Raw genomic sequence first — 27,407 nt, forward strand, 5'->3', positions numbered from 1 at the left:
CTTTTATTTATATGGAAATAAAATAACAAAACAAAAGTCCAAATAAAGACAACAAAACGAAAAAACAGGAACAAAAAGAAAATATCAGGAATCTAGGAGCTTCCACTCCAAAAAAACACTCCACATCAAGCTCCATCTCTAAATCTTTGATCGATTTTCCGAGCTAATATTAGTCTACACCAAGATGATTGATAAATATTAGTCTACACCAAGCTAATTGATTCTAAATTTGATCTAATATGCTCTAATCTTATGTTATCTTCTTTGTAAAATACAAAATACAGTTGTCATTTGAAGTAATAGAGCTACCCTACATATTCATATCATTAAAATCTGCCCAAAAAGCAGATGAAACAGTGAAATGAAAGGAAAACAAACGAATATTAACGTGACAAGGGATTTATTATTGCCTCAGAATCCTTATAGAGGGAGCACATGCATTACCAATCTCTATTCTGGGTTTTTCAACGTAAATCCAACAGAGAACATATGGACCCCTACCCCCCTGATTATAAGAAGGAAAATAAACTCTTGCATTATTAACCCAATTATTTATGACAACATGGCCAATTACTATACGCAGCAATTGCTTAATAAAATTGGGCAATAAATTAAGAGAAAATTTCATAAATAGCTATAGCTTAGAGCATAATTACAAAACATATCTATCATTTGCGTATTCACAAAACGTAGCTAGAGTTGCTTTATCAGGCGAGTATCAGCTGTATCAGGCGAAAGAGTTGTATCCAGAAGGTAAAAAATTTATCAGGCGGGTATCACCTATATCATCGCATACTGTCAGCTGAATCGCGCGAAAGAGTTATATCAAATGGATACTATATCAGCGTTGATCAGTGTTTTAAAAGGCGGAAGCGTGAGACAAGGCGTTTTATTTAGCACGGGCGAGGCGTTAGCCCTGAGGCATGGGACCCATGGATATTTAATATTTAATTTATAATATAGTAAAATAGCATAAATAACACAAAAATTATATTAAAATACATTAATAGTTTAAAAATATTAAAAACACTAAAGAAAACTCATAGAAAATAAAACTTCTAACATGATATTACAAGTATAAATAATGCAATGATATAAAAGTTATTATGAGATGCAAATCAACTCTAACATCTTACTTTCAAACAAAAAAAAGAATCACAATTTCTTAAAATACATTACTTTTATACTATGCAATTTACCCCTTGAAAGAAAAAAATCAATAAACTTTATTTGTATGTAATTAAAACATTACTACATGAATAAAAGCAAAATTTCAAATAGTGAAATAATAAAATATGATAATTTTGAGACATATAGGACATAAACATGAAGACCAATGATAAGTGAAGATGTAAAATTCGTCAATCTATTTTTAAAATAAATTGTTAATTGTTATTCACCCTCAATTAGTGAGTATGCAATGCCAGGGCTTGTTACTTGAGTTACTCTCAATCTTCTTATTTCTATAGATGAAAAAACTATTAAACATCATTTTATTAAAGAATTATGAGGGTCAACAGTGTTTAACTAAATACTTTGACACATAATTTGTGTAAGAACTCTTAGGCGAGCCCCGAGAGTTGGGCGTTAGGCGTGTTTAGGGCGTACAGTCGGGCGCTTAGGGCGTAAGCCTCACAGAACTTAGCCCTACCCGTAAGCCCCGAGGCGAGCTCCGAAACTGCCTTTTAAAACACTGACGTTGATAGCTACGTCTCATAAATTTTTGAAACTATAGCTACATTTCGTAAATACAGTAAATGTTTGCCACGTCGCCTTTTTTTTTTTTTTTTGCCACAGTTTAGAAATTTTATTTCTTGAGAATACAGACAGTGTTAGGATCTTCTGAAAATTAAATTAATTTGTTCCAAATTTATAAATTGAAGTTGTTAGTTGCTGATGAAGTTTTAATCACGTACTGCCATGTTCCAATTTCTGAAAACAGAACTATCTTTTGACTTGCAAATAGTTGTTATTACTCTATTAGTCTCTACATCTAAATCTAATTAGTTGCGTTTAATTATAGTACTAGACGGCCTATATCCGTGCTGCGCACGGGCCCAACACTTTATATTATAGTGCATCTATGTGTATGTAGTTGTCTTTGAATAGTGATTATATATATATATAGTATATATTATGTTTAAAACACAATTAATATAACATTGTAGTTTGTGCTCCGTATCTAAACTTTTATTATATTAATGTTTGCTATGAATACAAAATCGGCAAATTTATTAATATTTTTTAAAAGAGAAGACTTGTTTAAAAGGAAACTATTTCCCTCTCTTTGAGATAAAACAATAGCAATATTTAAGCATCAGTTGATACTTTCAATTTTAATTCGATTAATTTAAAGGTGTAAAATACTTATTATTTTTTTATCAAATTTTGATTTGGATAATTCTAATTCAAATTATTAAATTAATTTTACATTTTTAAAACGAAACAAAGTAGAAATTGATTTTCTATTTAAACGAAGAAATACTATTTATTAATTTTTGGTAAATATTTTCGGTTTAGCTCATTTTCCAACAGTTTAATAACTAGATTAGATCTCAGGCTAATATAAAAAAAAAAACTGTATGGTTTGACTACTTAACTTTTTGAAGAAAAGTAATTTCATTTGCTCCCACTAATGGATTGATACGCACGTGACTATGAATCCATCATTATTGACTTAATGAGATACTTTGGAAATTACATTAATATTGTTTGATTTTTTAATATGGAGTGCACTTTTTTTTTTGACATTATTAATTTGCACTATTTTTATGCATATATATATATATATATATATATGTACTATGTTCAAAACACGATTAATATAACATCGTAGTTTGTACTCTGTATCTAAAACTTTAGTATATTAGTGTTTACTACGAATACAAAGTCTGTACTTTTTTTTTGACATTTTTTTTAATATGGGGTTCACTTTTTTTTTTTTGATATTGCTTGATTTTGTTAATATGGGGTTCACTTTTTTTACAGTGAGTTTGGAGATGGTGGGTTTCACTTTTTTTTTTTATATTGCTTGATGTTATTTAGTATGAGGTCCACCCTTTATGGGGTGCACTTTTTTTTTTTGGACATTATTAGTTTGTACTATTTTTATGCATATAATATATATACATATACTATGTTCAAAACATAATTAATATAACATTGTAGTTTGTGCTCCGTATCTAAAACTTTATTATATTAGTGTTTCTACGAATACAAAGCCAACACTTTTTTTTTAACATTATATTTTTTTTAATATGGGGTTCACTTTTTTTTTATTTTTTATATTGCTTGATTTTGATAATATAGGGTCCACTTTTTTTTTCATGAGTTTGGAGATGGTGAGTTTCACTTTTTTTTCTTCCTTTTTTTTTTATTGCTCGGTGTTATTTAGTATGGGGCCCACCCTTTTTTTTTAAGGGACAACGGACGACGAAGCATGGGTCTAAACCCATGCTTTATGTATTTTTTTTTTATATTTGTTTTTTATTTTTTATATTGGTTGGTGTTGTTTAGTATGAGGCCCACCCTTTTGGACATTATTAGTTTGCACTATTTATATATATATATATATATACTATGTTCAAAACACGATTGATATAACATTGTAATTTGTGTTCTGTATCTAAAACTTTATTATATTAGTGTTTGCTACGAATACAAAGTCTGCACTTTTTTTTTGACATTGTTTATTTTTTTAATATGGGATTCACTTTTTTTTTTTTTTTATATATATATATATATTGCTTGATTTTGTCAATATGAGATACTATGTTCAAAACACGATTAATATAACATTGTAGTTTGTGCTCCGTATTTAAAACTTTATTATATTAGTGTTTGCTACGAATACGCACGTGGCAATGAATCCATCATTATTGACCTAATGAGATACTTTAAAAATTACATGAATATTGTTTGATTTTTTAATATGGGCGGCACATTTTTTTTACATTATTAATTTGCACTATTTTTTTAATATTAGTTGTTGTTTAATATATATGGGGCCCACATTTTTTTTTAATTAAATTGGAACGGATATATATATATATATATATATTAGAATTATGGGGCCCATAATTTTTTTTTAATATTAGTTATTATTTAATATATATGAAATTTAATATATATGAGGCTCATATTATTTTTTTCTATTAAATTGAGACGGACGACGAGAAAGTGAGTTGGACTCGCTCTTCTTAACGGTAGTAATAAAGTAAAAGTAAAAGTAAAAGTAACTTATCTGGCTGAATAAATTTGAAATAAAACAATAGTTAACGATTTGACAATGGCATGCCAAAAAGCAGGTACTAGCTCCTATTTAGTGATACAACTTGCATGTAGATATTTCCAGGAGCAGGTGACTTTTTCTTTTTTCAATTCTAAAAGCAGCCATCAAAGTAAGAAATAATTAGAGGGACAAAGTAAAGAACAAACACAAGATTTGGTTTTCATGTGTCTGTATATGTTTGTATGTGTAAAAAATTCCCGGCTCAATTTATTTGGCATAGTTTGATTTAATACGGGAGTTTTTTAAAAAAAAAACTTTAAATTTCTGATCTTAAATATGTCATAACATTTGTGTTATTTTAAGACTTTTGACACTTGTGACCGGTAAAATTTCCTGCATACATCCTAAATAATACAATGATGTAGATTTTTCGCTTGACAGTTGACATGTATATGGTGCAATTTCAGACTAGAAATTGTTTGAACGTTCACAGTATTGTTGTCTTGTCGGTAGTAGTGTTGCATTGTTAAAAATGGCGTAAAAGAAAATATTACATTTAGTTTAAAAATTGTTACTCAAATTTTTTTTTTTTAAAGAAAATAAAAAATTGTGGCCTCAAACATATATACCATAACATTTGTGTCAAGGCCAATTAATGCGACACAACCCAGTAAATTCGGCTTAACTTCGGCTCACATCCTGTATTTTTGTGTATTAAACATTTTATTTAATTTGTACAAATAATGTATTCAGAACTCCACAAGAAAACAAAATTGTGATCCAGAGCTCACATGCTAAAAATACTGACTCCACCTCTGAATTTTATGTGGCTGTAAAAGTTTCTTATTAAGGAAATATAGAATGCATCATTCTTTTCTTAATGGACTAATAGGGGATATATAATGCCAAACAAAGTGAAACAGAGGGAGTAATAGGGTGTGTCCGGTACGCTGGAAGTAAATTTCTAGAAAATAATTATTTGAAAAAGCGACTTGTTTTTTGAAAAATATACTTGGAAATAATAATATCAGAAAATCGGATAATATCTTAATTCGATAAATTTTTTGAGTATTAAAGATGAATAATGATGACATTTTTTAACTAAATCAGATAAGGAGTTTTTATGCATAAAAGAGGAAATGTCGGTCTGATTAAGAAATATGAAACTCACTGAACGAGTACAACAAGAGACAGAGTGTGACTAATTAATCAATCAAACAAGTAGAATTATAGAAAATTACAAGTATAGTACTAAAAAAGCACATGCTAGTTAGCTTGTCAAAGTTCAGTGCCTATAAATTTCCATTTGGAATTGAAACAAACACAACAAAGAAAAGTAAATAAGCTAGTACGTACTACACTCTCTTTTGAAGATAAGAAACAAAATGGCTACATTCAGCTATTTGTGTCCTCTAATATTTATGTGTATCATAGTGTCTAGCCATGCTCAATTACAACGAAACTTCTATGCCAAGAGTTGTCCAAAAGCAGAGAAGATTATTTTAGACTATGTCCAGAAACACATTCCAAATGCTCCATCTCTTGCTGCTGCCTTAATAAGAATGCATTTCCATGATTGCTTTGTCAGGGTAATTAATTATTACTCCCTCCGTTTCAATTTATGTTTGTTACTTTTCATTTTTAGTTTGCTTAGAAAAGAATGTCCCCCTTTTATGTTTAATAAGTTTGAAATAACATTCTTACTTTACCTCTGTGTTGTTACTCGGACTCTCCAAAAATATTGCTCAGATCCTTCAAAAATGTACTACTTTTGGAAAATTCAACATGCACCCGCCATTAATTTTGAAGAGTGCGAGAAACATAGTTTTATCTTAATAGACTCTCTGACATGACACTTAAAACCACACATCTCAAGTGTTTTTTTTTTATATATATATTTTACTTTCTTAAATCTTGCCCTTCAAACAACAATAACAACAACAATATACCCAGTATAATCCTACAAATGGGATCTGGGGAGGATGTATGTATGCAGATTTCTTTGTGAGATAGGGAAGGTGTGTTTCCGATAGACCCTAACTATGACATAAATTGTTTGAGATGGAGGGAGTAGGATACATATCTTGTGCTATTTCACATGAAGATATTCATTTGACAATTGCATATATAGCTAAAGTGCTATTTTCTTGGTTCTTTTTTCTTACCTTTTGGGGTTGTCATTGTAGGGTTGTGATGCATCTGTGCTCTTGAATTTCACTTCAAGTACAGGAAACCAAACTGAAAAAGTGGGAATCCCAAATCTAACACTGAGAGGTTTCTCATTCATTGATGATGTGAAGAAAATAGTTGAAGCTGAATGCCCTGGAGTAGTTTCTTGTGCTGATATTATTACCTTAGTGGCTAGAGACTCTGTTGTGGTCACTGTAAGCCAAGGACTTGAACTATCTAATTTCCAACTTATTCAACCATTTTCCATTTGTTAATTGTCACCATCTTTTTTCTTTTTTGGGCATGATAGGGAGGTCCTTTTTGGAATGTACCAACTGGAAGAAGAGATGGAAGAATTTCTAATGCTTCAGAGACATTATCAGACATCCCAGCTCCAACCAGTAACTTTTCCACTCTACAAACTGATTTTGCTAGGAAGGGTCTTGACCTCAAAGACTTGGTCCTATTATCTGGTAAGTCAAATTATTACTCTTCCGTTCCATTTTACGTGACCCTATTTTCCATTTTTATATTTGGAAACAACTAACTACATAAGCTTTTCATTTACCCTTAACGAGGAGATTTTGCAACCGCACAAATGATATGATATGCTTAAGTCACAAGTTTCAAAAGTCTCTATTCTTCGTTTGAACTACGTCCCGAGAAAAACTATCACATAAATGAAAATAATTTGACTCTCCAAATAGTGATAGCACCCCATATAATTCAAAATAATTACAAAAGATATTTCAATAATTGCAGTAAATGAAAAACCTATTTTGCCCTTCAAATAATACTAGCTCCACAAAAAAACAGAAGAGAGGCAGTGCACTCAGTTTTGGTCCTTTTCCTAATTTGCCACGTAGAATAAAAGAATCTCTTGTATATGATAAGGAAATGATTACATGTGCTTACTTACAATTTAAATAGAAGAAAATAATCTTACAAAAATCTTGTGTTTCAATTCCTTCAGGTGCTCACACCATTGGAGTCTCTCATTGCTCGTCATTCTCAACGCGTCTATACAATTTTACTGGGACTTTTGGTACTCAAGATCCATCTTTAGACAGCGAATATGCAGCTAACCTTAAGGCCAAAAAATGCAAATCACTCAACGATAACGCAACAATAGTCGAAATGGATCCGGGGAGTTTCAGGACATTTGATCTTAGCTACTACAAGCTCTTACTCAAAAGGAGAGGCCTCTTCCAATCTGATGCAGCCTTAACAACAAGTACAACAACAAAGTCATACATCGACAAACTTGTCGAGGGATCACTTAAAGAATTCTATGTTGAGTTTGCTAAGGCCATGGAGAAAATGGGAAGGGTTGAAGTTAAAACAGGTTCTGCTGGTGAAATTAGGAAGCATTGTGCGGTTGTAAATAGTTAAGATGAATCTTTGGTTTTTTTGGTTCATGATTTTGAGTTGGTATTTTTACAAGCCCTGCATGAAGATGGTTTAGGGCAACATGTATCATGTTCCCTTTTTATTTGTTTCTTCATTCTTTTGTAACTTGATGGTTGTTTAAATAAAGGCTGAATATATATATATATATATATATATATATATATATATATATATATATATATATATATATATATATATATATATATATATATATATATATATATATATATATGCAGCCCCTTAAATTTATAATTTCATATAGACACTTGAACTTGTTATACCTAATGAACACTTAAATTCGAGTCAAATTGTGTCGATTAGACACAATGTGATGAAATAGTTAAGAAAACAAAATATTTGTAGTACACACGCCAGTAATGTGGCAAAGAAGCAAATAAACTAATGTCACGTGGCTTTGATCCCAAATAATTAAAAATAAAAAATAAAAAATCTTTTGAACCACAAAAAAAAAATAAAAAAATTACTCCATTTATCTTAATCTATGTGATACTTTTCGTTTTTCGAATCGCTTTGACTAAATTTTAAAGCTATATTGGCTAAATATTTTAACTATCTATATTCATAAGCTTAATATATGCAAAAACATTTTCTTAAAGAGTGGTGCAGAGAGTTTCACATTTTTCATTTTAAATGGGTCGCAACACAGCGAGTCATGTCCATCAATTGTAAAAAGGAGGTACGAAAATTAAATATCTTTTATTGTCCTTTTTGAAATATATTTAAAGTGGAAAAGGGCTAAAAATGCCCTTATCCTATCATATTGGGTTCATGAATGCTCATAGGGATGGCAAACGGGCGGGTCGAGTCGGATACGGGTCGGGTCGAAAATGGGTTAATCAAAAACGGATCAGTTACCCGACCTCCCCGTATTTAATACAGATAAAAAATGGGTTACTCGATGGATAATATGGACATATTATCCATATTATCCAAAGTTACTTTAAAGAAGCTGGTTTCATGTAGCTAATATGGAGAAGATTAAATTATCTTCTTGTCCACAAATTCAATCCCTAGCACATAGTTGCGCCTCTGCATTTGTGGGAAGAATAGAATTTAGGAACTTTCCAATGACACGACCTCCAAGAAAACATATTTCGGAAATTACCACCCAAGACCCACCATCCCCCCGGCCCCGCTCCAAGCCTTTTAGAAACAAAAAAAGAAAAAAAAAAAAAAACTTCAAAAACTTTTTTTTTAAAATTGGTTTTTGAGGGTGGTGGGGTGTGGGTCGATTTGTGGGGGGGAGGGGTAGTGTAGAAAACCAAAAAAAATATTAGAAACTTTAAAAAGAATTTGGAGGGGGTTGGGGGTTAGTTGGGTGGTGGTGGAGGGTATGGTTGGGGGAAGGGAGGTGTAGAAAACCAAAATAAAAACTTTTAAAAAAAATTAAATTTTTTTTAGGGATGGTGAGGTTGGGGGGTGGGGGAGGGGTAGTGTAGAAAACCAAAAAAAAAAAATAGAAACTTTAAAAAGAATTTGGAGGGGGTTTTTTTGGGGGGGGGGTGTTAGTTGGGTGGTGGTGGGGGTGTAGAAAACCAAAATAAAAACTATTAAAAATTTTGATTTTTTTTTGGAGGGGTGGTGAGGTGGTTGGTGGGTGGGGTAGTGTAGAAAATCAAAAAAGATATTAGAAACTTTAAAAAGAATTTGGAGGGGGCTTGGGAGTGTAGGGTTAGTTGAGTGGTGGTGGGATGTGTGTAGAAAAACAAAATAAAAAATTTTAATTTTGTTTTTTGGAGGGTTGGTTCGGGGGGGGGGGGGGGGGGAGGTTTAAAAAAAAAATTGTTTTTTAGGGTGGGGTTGGGGGGTGGGTACTGTATAAAACTAAAAAAAATATTAGAAACATGGAAAAAAAATTGGAGGGGGTGTGGGGTGGGGTGGTTGGTAAAATGTCAAATGTGGGAGTTGTTTTCATAATTTCATTAGGGAAGTCATTTTTCTCATTTTTAAGGAACTTGTTTTTTTAAAGAAAATATTTTTAAAAATCTTTAAACAAACCAACATGAGAAAATGGGCATACCGAACACACCTTAAATGTTGTGGGTTTTATCCATTTTACCCATTAAATTACCCATATTTTAAGTGGATAATATGGGTTGACTCATATTGGACCCATTTTAAATGGGTTGGGTATCCAACCAATTTTAAAAGAGTTGAATCAGGCGGATAACCATATTTTTTGAACACTTGACTCGAGTCAAATTACGTCGATTAGACACGATGTGATGAAATAGTTAAGAAAACAAAATATGTGTAGTACACACGCCAATAATGTGGCAAAGAAGCCAATAGAATAATGTCACGTGGCTTTTGATCCCAAATAATTTTTTAAAAAAAATCTTTTGAACCACAAAAAAAAAAAAAGGGAAAAACTTAATCCCTCCATTTCAATCTATGTGATACTTTTTACTTTTCGAGAGTCGTTTTGACTAAATTTTAAAGCTAAATTAGCTAAATATTTTAACTATCTATATTTCTATTATATATAAGTGGCTAAGAGGGACCAACACCGCAATACCTAAAGCTTTACAAATTGTACACGCAATGAATGCTTGTACCAAAAGCTATATAACTTGTACACTTTAACCAATTGATTTTTTATCCCACGTGGACATATGTCATACTGCTTAATATTTATTCCCTTCTCATATATATACGTATACACTTCAATTTTAATTCTCCGACACATTTATTTCCTCCGTGCATTTTTACTTGTTCACTTTTGACTTTTCACGTTCTTACTGAATATTTATTCCCTTCTCATATATAGACGTATGCAGTTCAATTTTAATTCTCCTACGCAAATTTATTTTCTTCGTGCACTTTTACTTGTTCACTTTTGACTTTTCACGTTCTTTAAGAATTAATAAATCCCTCGTGGACATATGTTATAGTACTGAATATTTATTCTCTTCTCATGTATACACGTATGCACTTCAATTTTAATTCGCCGACACATTTATTTCCTCCGTGCACTTTTACTTGTTCACTTTTGACTTTTCACGTTCTTGCTAAATATTTCATATGTCATAGTACTTAATATTTATTCCTTCTCATGTATAGACGTGTGCACTTTAATTTTAATTCTCCGATACATTTATTTCCTCCGTATACTTTTACTTGTTCACTTTTGACTTTTTACGTTCTTGCTAAATATTTATTCTTTTCTCATGTATAGACGTATGCAGTTCAATTTTAATTCTCCCACACAAATTTATTTCCTCGGTGCACTTTTACTTGTCCACTTTTGACTTTTCACGTTCTTTATGAATTAATAAATCTCACGTGGACATATGTCATAGTACTAAATATTTATTCTCTTCTCATGTATACACGTATGCACTTCAATTTTAATTCTCCGACACATATTTATTTCCTCCGTGCACTTTTACTTGTTCCATGTATACCCGTATGCACTTCAATTTTAATTCTCCAACACATATTTATTTCCTCCATGCACTTTTACTTGTTCACTTTTGACTTTTCACGTTCTTGCTGAATATTTATTCTCTTCTCATGTATACATGCATGCATTTCAATTTTAATTCTCCGACACCTACTTATTTCCTCCGTGCACTTTTACTTGTTCACTTTTGACTTTTCATGTTCTTTAAGAATTAATAAATGAAATACTCCATCCGTCCCATATTACTGGCCACATTACTTGACTTTTCACATTCTTTAAGAATTAATAAATGAAGTACTCCCTTCGTCTCATATTACTTGACCACATTACTATACTTGACTTTTCACGTTCTTTAAGAATTAATAAATGAAGTACTCCCTTCGTCCCATATTACTTGGTCGTACACTTTAACCAACTACTTTTTTATCCCACGTAGACATATGTCATAGTAGTGAATATTTATTCTCTTCTAATGTATACACGTATGCACTTCAATTTTAGTTCTCCGACACATTTATTTCCTCCGTGCCCTTTTACTTGTTCACTTTTGACTTTTCACGTTCTTTAATAATTAATAAATGAAGTACCCCCTCCGTCCCATATTACTTGGGTCCAAGAGGGGCGAACACAACAACAACAAATAAGAGAAAAAGAAAAAAATTATGGAGACTCACTACGGAAAATCGCAGTATCCTTTGCAAAATATGCAAATAATAAAGACTAACTAAATTGAGTAACCAAATTAATTATGTTGGGCCCCGTGCATCGCAGGGCATAGTTTGCTAGTATATAAGCTGAAGGCCAAATCCATCGACCACCTGTGGTCGTTCGGATTTTTCAACTGAACACCTCAAGTAACCTTTGTTCCATTTAGATACCTACGATAAGATTTGACTGTGTCATTTAGACACTTTTTACTGACATGACAACTTGGGTGGATTGTACACCAAATAGGTGCGTGAAGAGCCCAAAAAACAGATTTTTTTTCTTTTATTTTTTTCTTTTTAGTTCTTCTTCTTTCTTCTTCATTCTTTTTCTCTACTATCACCAAGCTTACTCCTTTAATGGAGGTGGGATTCGACTCAAATCTGTTACCATCGCTATTGCTGCTATTTCCACCACCACTACTGCTACACCTAATAATCAATCTACCAAAATTTCATTTCAACATTTGCTTCATTTGGATTCTTGAAAAAACCAAATTGGTAATTGATTTTGTTCTTAATGTTCTCAGATTGATTAATTCAATGTTGTCAATTCATTTCTCATTCAGTGCTCAGTATGAAAATATTCTTACGCATAATTTGCAGAAAACACTAAAAAAAATTAAGTGAACAAAAAAAAAAGATTCTTTTTTTAAATCTTTTGGGAAAAGAGCAAACTCTTCAACCTTAAGAATTCTTTTTTTAAATCTTTTGGGAAAAAAGCAAACTCTTCAACCCTAAGAATTCCTTTTTAATCTTTATCACTGAAAACCCGAATAAATTTGCAGATGGATATGAACATAAAAGCAAGATTTCATCAAAGACTAACGATTGCATGAAAAAACAAGAAACTTCATTGTTCCCCCGTGCATTCTTCTCTGCCATGGAGGTTTGGGCGGGGAAGATAATCACATATTGGGGGGGGGGGGGGGGAGAGACAGAGATGATGATGGAAAAGGAGGGGTATGGAGGAGAAACTCCTTTTTTGTAATTATTTAGGTGTGTGTATAATATGGTTGGGGGGGGGGGGGGGGGGGGGTAGGGACTTTTTTTACTTTTTGAAATATTATTTTTTTTCTCAAAATTTATTTTTAATATTATTATTTGATCAAATGCCACATGTCATAACTTAATTTGTCATTTCGCCACGGCGAGTGTGTTACGCACATTTTACATATTTGGCTGATTGTGCAAAAAGTGTCTAAATGACACGATCAAACCTTATCTTAGGTGTCTAAATGGAACAAAGCTTACTTGAGGTGTTGAGGTGAAAAATCCGGACAACCACATATGTCTATCAATGGATTTGGCCTAAGCTAATATATGCAAAAGCATTTTCTTAAATAGTGGTGTAGAGAGTTTCACATTTTTTCATTTTATATGGGTAGTGGTTGAAGGTCCCAAGTCCCAACACAACAAGTCATGTCCATCAATTGTAAAAAGGAGGTACTATTGAAATATATTTAAAGCGGAAAAGGGTAAAAATGCCGCTATCCTATCATATTTGGTTCATGAAAGCTCATAGTTAATCTATTGGTTCACCAATGCCCTTATCCTTTTTTTGGAGCTCATATTTGCCCCTAAACTAACAGATCCAACATCTATCAAAAATCATGTGACGTGTAACTCTTCTATTGGTTTTATCTCAATTGAATTAAAATACTCACCCACAAAGTGGGATCTGGAGAGGATGGAGCGTACACAGACCTTATCTCTATCTTACGAAGGCAGAGAAGAATAACCAAAAGATAAAGCTAATCAAAATAAAAATATGTTCAATACCAATGAACATATCCGAGAAATTAAAATCAAACCGACAAATTTCGCAGTGAAGTATTACTTACTTTAGAACGGGAAAATTTGCAGAATCTACGTTATACGTCATAAAAGTATAAAAACCATTAGGAGAGTGACACGTCACATGATTTTTAACAGATGTTACGTCTGTTAGTTTAGAGGCAACTATGAGCCCAAAAAAAGGATAAGGGGCATTTTTAGCCCTTTTTCGTATTTAAAAAGAGGGAAAATAAAACTCTATGTCTATTTGGAGGAAATATTTACCTAAAATGGAGCATATTTTTAATTTTACCCAAAATGGCCCTTTTATACATTATTATACACTGTATACAAGGTTGATACATTATCTACGGTAAGTGTATAACGTTAAACACTATTGCAAAAAACTACGCGGATGCAAATTAAAGATGTGACTATGTGAATGTAATATTTTATGTTAGATTGTATATTATTGAAATTATATAGCGTGTCACATAAAGGTAATAAAAGTAAATATTTTAAAAAAAAATGTTACTAGTAAATAGAGTACTATACAACTTTAGAATGTGCAGAAGTAATAGTAGTTGATGGGCCTGACTCAGTCCAAAAACAGTTTATCTGATCCAAACCAAGAGGAAACTCAAGTTTGTGCAGGCCCATCAAGAATCCTAGTATAATAAGGCAAAATTTCTCAAATGACTACCTTATTGTAGCTTCCTACCATTTGTAACTACCCTTTTTAATATTACCATTCGTAGCTAAAAATCTGCTTATTTGTGTATGTTTTCGGATGTAGTTGTTGTCAGCAAATACATGAGCATACGGTAAAAAAAAGAACAGTTTCCTTTATTTTAGCCTCTAAACGTGGTGATATTAATTGAGAAATCAATATATTTTTTACCTTCCTTTCCACAAAATAAGCTGTAATATTCCCTTTCCTTATACGTATCTTTTCTTCCATTCATTCTTCAACAGTCAAAAACGTAAAAATTCAAATTTCAAATTAAATCTTTCAACACATCTGAAATTACAGTAACAAACACAAACACGTCAATCATCAGGTAATTCGTGCAAAAACACATTTTTTTTATTTCACAAATTTCGTCTATTCAATTTGTATTTATGTGATTTCAATTTTTTTCTTTGATCATAATGTCAGAGTTGTTTTATTCTTCTGTTTTTTTTTAAATTTTCTGATTTCTGTCTTCATCACTGATATTCGAAAATAATGATGTAATCTCATTGTAAGCGTGTCAATGAATGAATAATGCTTTTGGAAATTTCGGTTGAAAGTGTGTTAATGTACATGAATGGTTAGGAATCCAAAAAAAAAAAGGATCCAGATCATATCTTTTATTTTTCTGAAGCTAAACTATGTTTTTCTGAACTAATTTTCATATTTGTAGCAATTTATGCTAAAACTAAGTATTTCTGAAGTGTCAAAATATATGTATGTTATATTCCAATATGTTTTCTCTTTTACACGTTCCAATAACTTTTCGAAGTGTTCATCAATAACTTTCCGAAGATCCAGTTCATATCTTTTTTGTTCATCATTCTAAACTATGTATTTCTGAACTGTAACTCAATATCTAAACCATGTATTTCTGTACAATGTGAACTGAACTATGTTTACTATGTATTTTTATAATATCCAAACTATGTATTTATGAACTGTTTAAACTATGTATTTCTGAACTATATAAACTATGTATTTGTCAACTATTTTTCATATCAGTTTATGCTAAACTATGTATTCTGGAGTGTAATTCAATATGTGTATTAACTATTAGAATTATTAGTGAGTAATTCTAATTTATATAAATTATTTAAATTTGAACGTGAATCTTATGTAGGGCATACATATTACAGGTTTTATGTTGACACAGTGATTCAAGGAATTTTTTATTTTATAAAATGGCCAATATTTCATCGTTGATTAGACACTCTGGTATTTGGAACGACGAGAATAAATACGTCAATTACAAAATCGATGCTGTGACTTTCAAGGAGTATTCGACGTATGAGGAATTGTTACAAACAGTTGTAACACAATTGAATTTGGACACGAAAATGAAAAATATAAGCATAAAATACATGGTTGAAGGTGATTATATTCCAATGGAAATTCACAATGACATGGGTGTTAGGGTGTATGTGGAACTGAAGAAAGAGAACAAAGCATTACCAATGTACCCATTATGTATCATTACAACTGATAGAAGCATGGAGATATGTATATCGGATGAGAGTTGTGTTGAAGGTGATTATTTGCAAATCGGATACACGAATCAAACAGTTGGTTCCCATGATTTTGCATCATCAAGTTGTGGAAAGGCTGATTTGTTATTCGAAAACAACAAGGGTATGGTTATTGATGACAAGAACCAAAAAGTAGTTGTCGTCGATCAAGTATACAAGGATAAAGATACATTAAAATCTGTGATGGTGAATTATGCAATTACGAATAGGTTCAACTATCGGACAGAAAGGAGCAATGCAATAAGGTACTAAATGTGCATTTGTTTATGTATTTGCAACTGTGTGTTGTTATGTATTTGAAACGTGACAGTGTATGTTTGTTAATTTGTACGAGTGGAAGTATTTCTCAGCATGTGTATGTTTATTATAAAGTAGAATCAATACTGATTTGTATGTATTTGTATTCATAAATAATGTATTTGGTCTGGTTTGCATTTGATTAACTTATTTACATATGGTAAAGTTACTCATCTGTCCTTTGTATTAATAAAACAAGAATAAATACATTACTGATGCATTTTACATTAATCTGTTTTTTTATTTATTTATTTATTTCTCTTGTTTTTTTGTTGTAGCTACACTCTTTTGTGCGTATCAGGAGAGTGTGATTGGAAATTCAGGGCGTCAAGTGTCGGTAAGTCAGGAATGTTTAGATTTAGGGAGTTTCAAGACAAACATACATGTCCATTGAAGGAAAAGGTTTATTCCCAATGCCAAGCTACAAGTCGGTTGATAAGTGGGATTGTCAAACCAAAAATATCAAATCATAAGAGGAAATATACGCCTAAATACATTGCGGAGGACGTCAAAAATGATTTCGGAATGGATGTGTCGTACATGGCTGCTTGGCGGGCCAAAGAAAGGGCGATGAACAATTTAATGGGTGAACCGGCTGATTCTTATAAAAGACTACCTGGATATCTATACATTTTGGATAAGACTTACCCGGGTTCACATATCAGAATGCGTAAAACCCGTGAAAATGAATTTCTGTATGTTTTTATAGCACTATATGCATTTATCAAAGGCTTTGATTATTGTCGGCCAATTGTGGTGGTTGATGGAAGCCACTTAAAAACACCATACAATGGAACATTTGTCTCGGCAAGCACATTAGACGGTGCAGGTATGTCAAAAAAATACATATTAAATTATTACCTCAATATATATTTTATATGTTTTGGACAAATACAAAATGTATTATATTTTTTTTTTTCTTCTTAACTATATCTCCAGGAAACATACTTCCCTTAGTATATGGTGTGATTGATTCTGAGAATGACAGATCATGGACGTGATTTTTTGAGCGTTTCAGAGAATCATATGGAATCAGAGAGAATATGTGTATCGTATCAGATAGGCATGAAAGTATAAACAAGGTTGTTTGTCGAATTTATCCAGAAGTTGCACATTATGCATGTATTTGGCATTTGTGGGGTAATGTATGTAAAAAATACAAGAAGAGCCATGATGTGCTGAGTCCTGTTTTTTATTCCATGGCAAAGGCATACACGCAGGATGATTTCGATGAGTTAATGGGAAAGGTTCAAAAGGTAGATATGCGCGTGGCAGAGTATTTGGAATCGGCTGGTAGAGAAAAGTGGGCTAGATTGTATGCATCTGTTAACCGAGGGTGGACAATGACTTCTAACATAGCAGAGTGCATTAACCGACATCTTCTAGCAGCTAGAGAACTGCCTATACATGACTTTCTCGAAGAAGTTAGAAGGATGTTTGGGAGATGGAATTATAATAACCGGAGAAATGGAACATACATGTTCACTACACTCGGTAAAAAGTTTCAGGAAATGCTAATCAACGCGTAACTATGTCTACGAATGACGGTATGTTTCATTTTAATGCGTGTTATAATTTATTTGACAAACTTGTACCTGTACTAATCTTGTGTTGCTACACATTATACATTTGTGTATTTGGTATCCATGAACAGTTAGTGTTAATGTAAATTATATGACTACCTTTGAAAATTGATATGTATTTGTTTAATGATTTGTTCATTTATTTTAAAATTCTGATTGTTTCAATAACAAATACATGTAATATTTATTTTTTCAGGTAGAACCGTCAACAGAATTCGTGTACACAGTACATGATGGAGGACGACGATTCATTCTTAATTTGAATAGCAAAACTTGCAGTTGTCGTATGTTTCAACTAGATGAAATCCCCTGCCCGCATGCATGGGCTGTCATTAAAAAGAAAAATATGGTTGCTGAGGATTATTGCTCTGATTTGTTCAAACCGGCGACCGTGTTGAAGACATATGATGTACCTGTGGATCCTTTACCCGACGAGCGTGAATGGAACATTCCTAACCACATCTTGGAGGATGTGGTTTTGCCCCCAAGATACAAGAGACCGCCTGGTAGGCCAAAGAAGAGGCGTGATAAGCCTTTAAGTGAATTGTTGTTTGGAAAGGGCAGACATGCTTGCACTACTTGTGGACAAGCTGGGCACAACAGACGTTCATGTAGTTTTGAACCTCTGAGGAAGTGAATTTTTCTTGTGTTCCTATCCATTTAACTTTTTTACCGAAGATAGATTGGTTATTTAAGTATTTGAACACCTGTGTCAAAAACTTCCATTGACACTTGTTGTAGTATTATAGAAATTTTTGCAATGAAATGAATGTCCCATTCAAAATGATCTTAATTGAATTTTTTTTCACGATACGTATGGTGTTTTTTTCAACATCAAAAAATAATGCGTACTTGGTAAAATAACATACATATTATATCTGTAAAAATGATAAAGGTTGTTTTTATTTTCGAATTTTTTTGGATTGGAGGATCGTAGTTGTGCTGGTAATGTCAACTTAAAATTATGTATTTATTGGCCTTCTGAAAAATTGTATAAACTGTAATAGAACATACATGGTTTTTGTGATCCTGGTGTCTGAAATTACACGGTAATGTTCATGTATTTTTAACACAAAAAAAAGGCAAACCATGTTCCGGTATGAAAATGGTGTTGTCTATTCAACCTCGTAGCACAGCATATGTGGTATAAAAACGTACGTATTGTTTCCGAAACTGATGAAGATGGTTTATTTGAATTAATTTTTTTTTATTGAAATCATATAGTTGTGCTGGTCATATCAAATACGCAAGATGTGTTTATTACCTAAAATATATCTAAAACATACATATTTTGTGAACCTGGGGGAATTAAAAATACATATTTTGTGAACCTGGTTAATAAATGTATTTGTGGATTCATGATGTCGCATTTTACTGTATTTTTTCGAAACTTCAGATTTATTTGACAATATATGGAACTAAAGTACATCAAACAGATGGAACATAAAACCACTGAGATTTCTTTGGTTAAATGATAATTATCCAACATAAGTCAAAATACATCTAAAAGCATCAGATTGTTTGTTGTAATGAAAAAAAGGACAAAAAACATTGAATGCACGAATAGTATTTATCAAACATCAATTGCATCTACAGTGTCGTAATCGATTGTTGGCCAAATCGGTCTTGGTGGAACTTCATTATCACTCTCTGCATTGTCAGCAACCTTGCCTTCAGCGTAGTCCCATAAGAGTGCACCGTATCTCATACGCTACATGTGTGCATCAATGACATCTGGAATCCTTTCACCCAATGTCAAATACTCGACATACGCTGCCACAAAAATACCACAGTCCCTCAAAAAAAAAAAATAATAAGAACTTGTATTAGAAAATATATGTTTCTAGTTCTAAACAAGGTATCTCAAGTTCAAACAACTCATGTATTTTTGAAGAATAATAAATTGATATGATATATCATGTATTTGATACTCTACAACTTACATGCTACCAGCAGTTTGATGCGGAAGATTATCAACATAGACAACTTCAAGGATATCGATCTGTCCCTTATCCGCATATGCTAGGTCTTTCACCAAATCTATGCTTTTTTTATTTACATAGAATCCAGCCAGATGTAGGAAATGTGGCAGCAGTGTGGCAAGATTTTTTATTTCATTCCCAACAACTGCGTTGTGCCCGGCTGATTGATACGAGTTGTAAACATTCAAACGCATGTACATTTAAAAAAAATAAAAATTCAGCGGCCAATTAATGAATGAAAAACTAATGATAAATATTTAATTCATCATTAAAAATACCTGTCCTTGAATGAAATAAGTACCAATAACCAATGATTTTCTTCTTGTATATTCATCGGTATTAGCACGTTGTCAACGGTATGCCACGGGACATTGGCAATAAGCTTGTGGCCCTTAACATACTCAATCAATACTTGCTCTTCATTTGTCACATTTGTCTGTGTTTCAACATTGCGATATGCGTGGTGGACCACATCAATTCTCTGCTTGAATAGGCAGTCAACAGTGGTGAAGCTGAAATTGTTCCTTTTATCGTACTTTCCTTTCTTCCGAAAGTAATAGAAAATGACGTCAATGCGCCGGAATTGTTAAAAAATACATAAATTAGATCACAGTCAAATACATAAAAAACTTTGTAGTAGCAAAAATGTGGATTTCAGAACCTCTCTGTATTTTACAAAAACACAGCAGACCGAATGTACTGAAATACATCCATCTTTGTATTTTACAAAATACACAGCAGCTAAAATACACAAAGTGCACTTGTAAAACAACTAGTTGATAGGCATATCATTGCTGATAAAAATCACCTCGTCATTCCAAAGCTGACCATCCATCGATAACAGGTAAACCCAGTTCTTATCATTGACAGTTGTGATGCCAAAATTGAATTTGACTCCATTGTCAAAAACTGTCATTTTTTTTTGTAATGGTCTTCGTTGTTCTTTCTGCGGCAACAAAAAAACCAAATACATCAACTTATTAACAAAAATCATGCGGAATCACTATGTGTAAAATTGGGAGAAAAACACATACTTGCTATCGTGCCTCACAAGCAGACCGTTTCGGAGCCAAGTACGGTATTCATCCACCATCTGTACATCAAGTGGACCAGTAATGGGATCTATCTGGAATGGATATTTTTTATCAAACCCATGTACATGATTCTTGCCCGAACTACTACCTGTGTATTTGGTCTTTAAACATTAACAGTTGCGTATTAAAAAAAAAAAACAAGTAAATTAAAAAGTAGATATATACCAAAATCTGTCACAAACGGTGAAGACTTGTATTTACTGGGGCGTGTAGCTCGTGTGACTGATGGATGTAACATGATTTCTTTCCCTGGGGTTTGTCTTGGTAAATACTCATCAGGCAACAACCACTGAGACAACGGCTGCGCGTTACAAACTGCTGTCTGGGGTTCCTCTAAGACAGTTGAGCTGGTGTTTTCCTTGGTTTTTTCTGCGTGAACTTGTTCGTTGGTCATTTCTGATTCTGCTATATTTGCTAGCACCTGTGCGATCATCTACACAAAAAAAATACAAAAAAGAAACATTATTCAATCACTTGTATGATACATTTTAAAACCGAAAAAATGGGTGAATCAGAATTCGTTGTTGTCGAACCTCAGAATTATTTGAATCATCAGAACATTTTTGCTCTTCCATAGTATGTTTCCCCGAACGTTCAACCGAAGTCTTCGGTTCCCCTGAAAGATCACCTCCTTCTGCAATGTCTTCGGTTGAAGCTTCCATCGTATCGCCGCTCTCATTGCAAATATCAACTTGAATATCCGGTGCAATACCCTTTTCCTTAAAAAAAAAACACAGGCCAAAAGTCTATAAAAATACATAAATTTAATAGATAAAGAACTATATAAAATACATAAATACATGAGAAAGTATTTGTTGATGATGTCCAAAAGCAGTAAACAAATACATAAAGAAACAGTGAACAGTCATGGTGTGAAACAAACAGTACACAAAAAAATACATGACACTACTCTTTGTCATATTAATATCAAATACATAATATTTTAAATGCCAGTAGTTCCGAAATTTTCAGCATACCTGAATTATATTTTTTTTAAAATAAGATATACAAATGAATAAAAAAAATACCTCTGTTGGATCCACCGGACGTTCAACCGAAGTCTTCGGTTCTCCTGAATGATCACCTCCTTCCGCAATCTCTTCGGTTGAAGCTTTCAGCGTATCGCCGCTATCATTGCCAATACCGACTTGAACATCCGATTCAAGACCCTTCTCCTTATGAAAAACACAGGCCAAAGTATATAAAATAAATGAATGTAATAGATAAAAAAACAATATTAAAAACATAAATACATAGAAGTATTTGTTGATGATGTCCAAAAGCAGTAAACAAATACATAAGGAAAACAGTGAACAATCATGCTGTCATACAAAACAGTACACAAAAAAAAAATACATGACACTAGATATTATAAAGTCCATAATATTATAAAGTCCAATAGATCCCAATTTTTCATCATGTCTGCATTATCTTTTATTAAAAAATAACATATAAAAATGATTAAAAAATGATAAATACATTAAATATATATATATATATATACCTCTGTTGGATGCAAATCACCCGTATCAGTCTCCATGTGAATATCGTCACCATGGTCCATGTAATCATCAGCTTGTTGATGTATGTTGCCATCATGTAAAGGAACATGAGTTTCACTGTCATCTTCCTAAAAAAAATATGTATTTGTTAGATACATATGCTTCCTACTTCACACTAAACGCAATCGTTTGAATATGTATTTATTGATTTTTTTACCTTTTTTGAGTTTTGTTTCCCTTTGACATGTTCCAAAACCTTTTTGAAATTTTTATCAATAGTTTTGCGAAGATCCTTGAGCTCAGTAAAAACAACCTTAAATTCAGCAAGCACCTATATGGTAAAAACAAAAAATTCATCGTAAAAATCCTCATTTGCTTGTAGTTTGATGAATATCAAAATAAAATTAGAAAACATACTTCCTTCTTAAATTGATTAAGTTCATGCCTCAAACTTGTGAGGTCAACTGATTTGCTGGTTGATACGTCGTCAACAGGAACGCGGTGGACACTTGGAGCAGCTTTTTCTTTTTCCTTTGATTGAACTGGCTTATCTACCACCGAAGCAGATTTTTTAGATGATTGTCCAACTGTAGGTTTTTTTGGGATAGTGGTTGGTGACTTCTGAACAAGCAATGCTGCCGTCGACATCTTCCTGGTCTTCTTGTGCGGTGGAGATTTTGAAGCATCGTTCTTTTGAGTTTTCTTGGCAGCGGCAACATGTGGAGGTGTTGTGGTAAAATCAGCATATTCATTTTCCTCCTCTTGGTGTGTTTGGGGTGGTGGTGCACGTCTGTTGACCAGATATGCACGCAGACCAAGCTTCTCAACCTCTGATATGGTCGGAACAATGTTGTTGAATTTACAACTAATGTCCTGCACATAATATATTGTGAACTGTCAGTTCAGAACCTCTGTGTATTTTACAAATACACAGCAGACCTATATTGCTGGAAAAAAACCCATATGTATTTTACAAATACACAGCAGCAAAAATTACGCAAAATGCACGTGTAAAAACTAGTTGGTAAGCATATATTTAATGTAAGTATTTTACCTCACTGTCCTTAAACATGCCCAACATCAAGTAGTTAACAGATGGCTTTGGGTTCACTGTTCTCCAATTAAACATTCTTGGGATTCGGCTTCCGGTTTTAACCATTAAATGAGGGTCAACATTAGAGCAACACTCATATATCCACACTTGCATAGCAAAAGGGAAACCCCGTAGACAATAAAACTGCTTCGGCTTGTCCATCTTGTGGTGAATACTCTTAATCAAATCATCAAATGCTTCCTTACCCCAAGTATGTTCATTGTACTGTTCACTCTCCACCAAGTCAAAATGATGTCTTGGGACTGTGACGTTCCTCTTTTCACTTGAAAATATGTAATTATGAATGAAATACAGGATAGCAATCTTTACAGCATCTTCATCTGCGTTATCACCAACCCCCCAATCTTTGTCTTCAAAGCACTTATTTAAAGTCATCTTTAAAACACTATTACCAGAACCACCGAAATATTGATCCAACAATCTATTAGAACCCTCGTCAAAAACAACTTCATCCCCGTAACACTTCAAACCAGTAATTAAAGCAAATTCAAAAAGACCGAATGTCAATTCGGTCCCGTTAATATCGATAACAAACGCATCGCTATTACTACGCTTCAACTCCCTAACCATAAAACACCTAAATAACTGACCCTGCACCTCGGTGTCAACTTGCATCTGCATATATTTTCCAAAAACAGTTTTGAAAAATAGCTTGAATTGTCTATCTATCAGTTTTTCCTTCAACTCATATTTAATGTTATGGTTCATATATGAAGCATAACGTATCGGTTGAGTGGGGGGACGATTAACCAGGAATTTGGAGGCCTGAAAGTTTGAATATAATGGCAACACATGAGATACAAAAATACATACGAGTGCTATCACAGTAATTAAATACATGCAAACAAAAAACAGTCATTAAGATGTTTAGCTGACAAAAGTTGAACAAATACACCTTTTATCTGACACATACACATGTCTGCTTTTTAAAACATACATAACCTGTTATTAATTTGAAAATTGTACAAATGTGAGGAATTACAAATACATGATACATAGTTTGATAGCAAAAATGGTTAGTGAAATACATGACACAATTGTATGTATGTTTTATATACAAACTCTTTCAAAACACAACAAAAATAAATATGAATGCTATCCCGTATGAATTGTTCATATCAATAAATACATGGAAACAAAAACACAGTTATTAAAGATGTTTAGCTGATAAAAGTTGAACAAATACACCTTCTGAACTGACATTTACACATGCCTGCTTTTTAAAACATACATAACCTGTTATTAAATTGAAAAAATACACAAATGTGAGGAATTACAAATACATGATACATAGTTTTATATTTTGATATCAAAAATGGTTAGTGAAATACGTGACATAGTTGTATGTATGCTTCATACAATACAAAAATACAAAACTAATTCAAACAATACAAAAATACATACGAAGGCTATCTCCTCTATTAATGAGATGTTCAGATCAATAAATACATGCAACTATACTTACGGAAGTGGTCAAAAATACATCAATCATTAATCGAAATTGGGCAACATGTACAATATAATTTTATTCACAAAATATATATATATATATATATATATATATATATATATATATAATAAATGAAAAAATATTTGCTTGTTCATAGTTAATTGTTGTTCTCCGGCATCTGTCTCTACAACATTCTTCCCTTTGCTACTATAAGCAACATCGGATGTTTTTCTCCTCTTTGTGGCAGTATCAACATCATTTTTTTCTCCAAATTAACAGTTGAAGGAATTCTGATTCTGGAAGGATCATGGATTTTCTTAGATCTCCTTTCAGCAACAAATTTCTCAGCAGAAGCTGCATCAACATCATGTTGTTGCTGAGAAATACCCAAATCAAAAGAAGGAGAATCTAAATTTTGAAGAGTACGTGGGATACTTCTTGTAACCCTACCAGATGTGCTTTCATCCGCCATTAATTGATGTTTTTCACTACTCAAAATGGGAAACTCTAAGCATTGAAAGTTAAATTTTTTGAAAACAGACAAGAATATTGAATTAAGTTGACTAAAATTCACAAAATAATGAAAACTTACACAAATACACAGCCACCCACGAATCTCGGCAAAGTAAATGTAGTGGAATCGTGCTTGATGGTAATGGATAGATTCTGAGGAGAAAAAAACGGTTAAAATTAATGGAAAGGGAGAGAGAAACTAACGTATATTACGTGCGTTTCAAATATGGGAAGTTGGGATAGTGTTTACCTTTATTTACGGTATATTTGAGAACTGATAAGTGGAAGTTACTGTTGTATCTAGAATGGGTAATTTAGAAAATTAATTAGCTATTATTATTAATTTTAGTAAAAGGTAGTTATTAACATTAAATAGGTAGTAAAAGTAGCTATAACAAGTAAATTTTCCGTATAATAATCCTAGCACCCATCAAATTTCATATCTTTGCGCGGATTGTCCTTCATTTGGGGTGGTCTTTAATTTTTGTCCTTCAAATTGGTGGTCTTTAAGTTTTTTCCCTTCGCCTAATACCTCAACGTTGTGGGTTCGAACCCTAGCTCAGTAAAAAAAAAAAAACGCAAGACAAAATTTTTTCTGTCTATGCAAATAAAATTTTGCCTGTGCAAATTCTACCTTAAGGCCAAAATTTTGCCGACCTTGCGATTTTTTTTAAAAAAAAATTGACTGAGAAAGGTTCGAACCCGAAACCAAGAGATTTTTAGCGAAGGGCAAAAGTTAAAGACCACCAATTTGAGGGACAAAAATTAAAGACCACCCCCAGCGAAGGCCAATCTTGCAAATAATCCTCCCTATTCCATTCTAGAGATAATTACGGGACATAACTAACTACTACTATCTAATTATATTTAGTAGCTATAGTTTCAATTAATTACATCCTATAGCTAATAGTTGTATCTTAATGACACTTAATAACTATTGAAATAAAATAAAGTAAGGGAAGAAAGAAAAAAACATTGGAAATGTTCGTTCTTCTTTGACTCTCTCGCGGTACTTACCCACCTTTCCTCTTCTTCTTCCTCTTCTTCTTCTTCTTCTTCTTCTTCAACTATGTTCTCTCTCTAAAAACACACACCCGTTTTCTTTCTCTCTCTAAAAACACACAACAATTCTTTCATTTTTTAGTTGTTTCTGTGTACTTTGTTGAATATCTTCTTTCATTTTTTTTATTTTAACAAAAAAACGTTTCTGACATTGTTAGGGTTCTTGAACAAGCTTCGATTTTATTTTAATGGCAGAGTTGGTGACGATGACGATGAAGGATAACATCGGCGGTTGTTGGTGACAGCGATGTTTTCGTAAATCTGGTAGCGTCGGTGTCAGATCTGGCCGAAGTTGTCGTATTCACGAATACGGCGATTGTATTTACTTTTTTGAGCCTTTTTTTGTTAAGTTTTTCAATTGTATTCATTTTTTAGGGGGTATTTGTTAGCATAAGCGTCGTTGTTGTGAAATTTCCGGCAATCTGGCTAGAACTAGTGGTTGATGTTGTTGTATTCATGAATAAGACGGTTGTATTCACTTTTTTGAGCTTTTTTTTTTGTTAATACTTTAGATTGTATTCATATTTTTTAGGGTGTATTTGTTAATTTTTAGAGTATCTATGTTTTTATGTATTCAATTTTACTCGCTATATTCATAAATACAACGAGCCCGTTTATGAATACAGATAGTCATTTTCATGAATACAGTGTAAAAAAAAATTGTTGTATTCATGAATACAACAAAAAAAAAATGTATACAGCGAAAAAACAAAACGAATACAGCGAAAAAAAGAAAAGTAGCTATGCCATGTAAATATTGAAAATATAGCTATGACAATTTTTAAATCCCAAAATGTAATCATTTATGTAAAATTCCCTATATTCTACCTC

At 32.5% G+C, this 27,407-nt stretch overlaps 4 protein-coding genes across 4 annotated transcripts; 3 read left to right on the top strand and 1 right to left on the bottom strand.

Moving 5' to 3' along the window:
- Window positions 1-5,545: 5,545 nt before the first annotated feature.
- LOC132640580 (peroxidase 3-like) lies at window positions 5,546-7,915 on the top strand. Its single transcript, XM_060357217.1, has 4 exons — window positions 5,546-5,820; window positions 6,418-6,615; window positions 6,711-6,873; window positions 7,374-7,915. Exons 1-4 carry the CDS (start codon window positions 5,617-5,619, stop codon window positions 7,790-7,792), a joined length of 984 nt encoding a protein of 327 aa, XP_060213200.1. The 5' UTR covers window positions 5,546-5,616; the 3' UTR covers window positions 7,793-7,915.
- Window positions 7,916-15,634: 7,719 nt separating this feature from the next.
- On the top strand, window positions 15,635-17,277 carry LOC132639254 (uncharacterized). The gene is made up of 3 exons (XM_060355716.1): window positions 15,635-16,224; window positions 16,555-17,105; window positions 17,216-17,277. Exons 1-3 carry the CDS (start codon window positions 15,635-15,637, stop codon window positions 17,275-17,277), a joined length of 1,203 nt encoding a protein of 400 aa, XP_060211699.1.
- Window positions 17,278-17,475: 198 nt separating this feature from the next.
- On the top strand, window positions 17,476-18,496 carry LOC132639255 (uncharacterized). The gene is made up of 3 exons (XM_060355717.1): window positions 17,476-17,770; window positions 17,931-17,941; window positions 18,056-18,496. Exons 1-3 carry the CDS (start codon window positions 17,476-17,478, stop codon window positions 18,494-18,496), a joined length of 747 nt encoding a protein of 248 aa, XP_060211700.1.
- A 936-nt stretch (window positions 18,497-19,432) lies between these two features.
- On the bottom strand, window positions 19,433-25,473 carry LOC132639256 (uncharacterized). The gene is made up of 12 exons (XM_060355718.1): window positions 25,279-25,473; window positions 23,492-24,166; window positions 22,855-23,310; window positions 22,655-22,768; window positions 22,440-22,565; window positions 21,964-22,110; window positions 21,469-21,654; window positions 21,137-21,368; window positions 20,893-21,023; window positions 20,650-20,787; window positions 20,143-20,322; window positions 19,433-19,570 (listed from the first exon to the last, which is right to left on the bottom strand). Exons 1-12 carry the CDS (start codon window positions 25,471-25,473, stop codon window positions 19,433-19,435), a joined length of 2,718 nt encoding a protein of 905 aa, XP_060211701.1.
- Between the last annotated feature and the right edge of the window lie 1,934 nt (window positions 25,474-27,407).

Source organism: Lycium barbarum, chromosome 5, assembly GCF_019175385.1.
Source record: "Lycium barbarum isolate Lr01 chromosome 5, ASM1917538v2, whole genome shotgun sequence".
Taxonomy (NCBI): domain Eukaryota; kingdom Viridiplantae; phylum Streptophyta; class Magnoliopsida; order Solanales; family Solanaceae; genus Lycium; species Lycium barbarum.

Excerpts from the sequence above, each read along its gene's own strand:
- LOC132640580 (XM_060357217.1), top strand. The coding sequence starts at position 5,617 with ATGGCTACATTCAGCTATTTGTGTCCTCTAATATTTATGTGTATCATA. Across the intron at positions 6,616-6,710 it reads GAGACTCTGTTGTGGTCACT|GGAGGTCCTTTTTGGAATGT; the intron begins GTAAGCCAAGGA and ends TGGGCATGATAG. Across the intron at positions 6,874-7,373 it reads AGACTTGGTCCTATTATCTG|GTGCTCACACCATTGGAGTC; the intron begins GTAAGTCAAATT and ends CAATTCCTTCAG.
- LOC132639254 (XM_060355716.1), top strand. The coding sequence starts at position 15,635 with ATGGCCAATATTTCATCGTTGATTAGACACTCTGGTATTTGGAACGAC. Across the intron at positions 16,225-16,554 it reads GAAAGGAGCAATGCAATAAG|CTACACTCTTTTGTGCGTAT; the intron begins GTACTAAATGTG and ends TTTTTGTTGTAG. Across the intron at positions 17,106-17,215 it reads AAGCACATTAGACGGTGCAG|GAAACATACTTCCCTTAGTA; the intron begins GTATGTCAAAAA and ends CTATATCTCCAG.
- LOC132639255 (XM_060355717.1), top strand. The coding sequence starts at position 17,476 with ATGGCAAAGGCATACACGCAGGATGATTTCGATGAGTTAATGGGAAAG.
- LOC132639256 (XM_060355718.1), bottom strand. The coding sequence starts at position 25,473 with ATGGCGGATGAAAGCACATCTGGTAGGGTTACAAGAAGTATCCCACGT. Across the intron at positions 23,311-23,491 it reads GCATGTTTAAGGACAGTGAG|GACATTAGTTGTAAATTCAA; the intron begins GTAAAATACTTA and ends TATTATGTGCAG. Across the intron at positions 21,024-21,136 it reads CACACGAGCTACACGCCCCA|GTAGTAGTTCGGGCAAGAAT; the intron begins GTAAATACAAGT and ends CCAAATACACAG.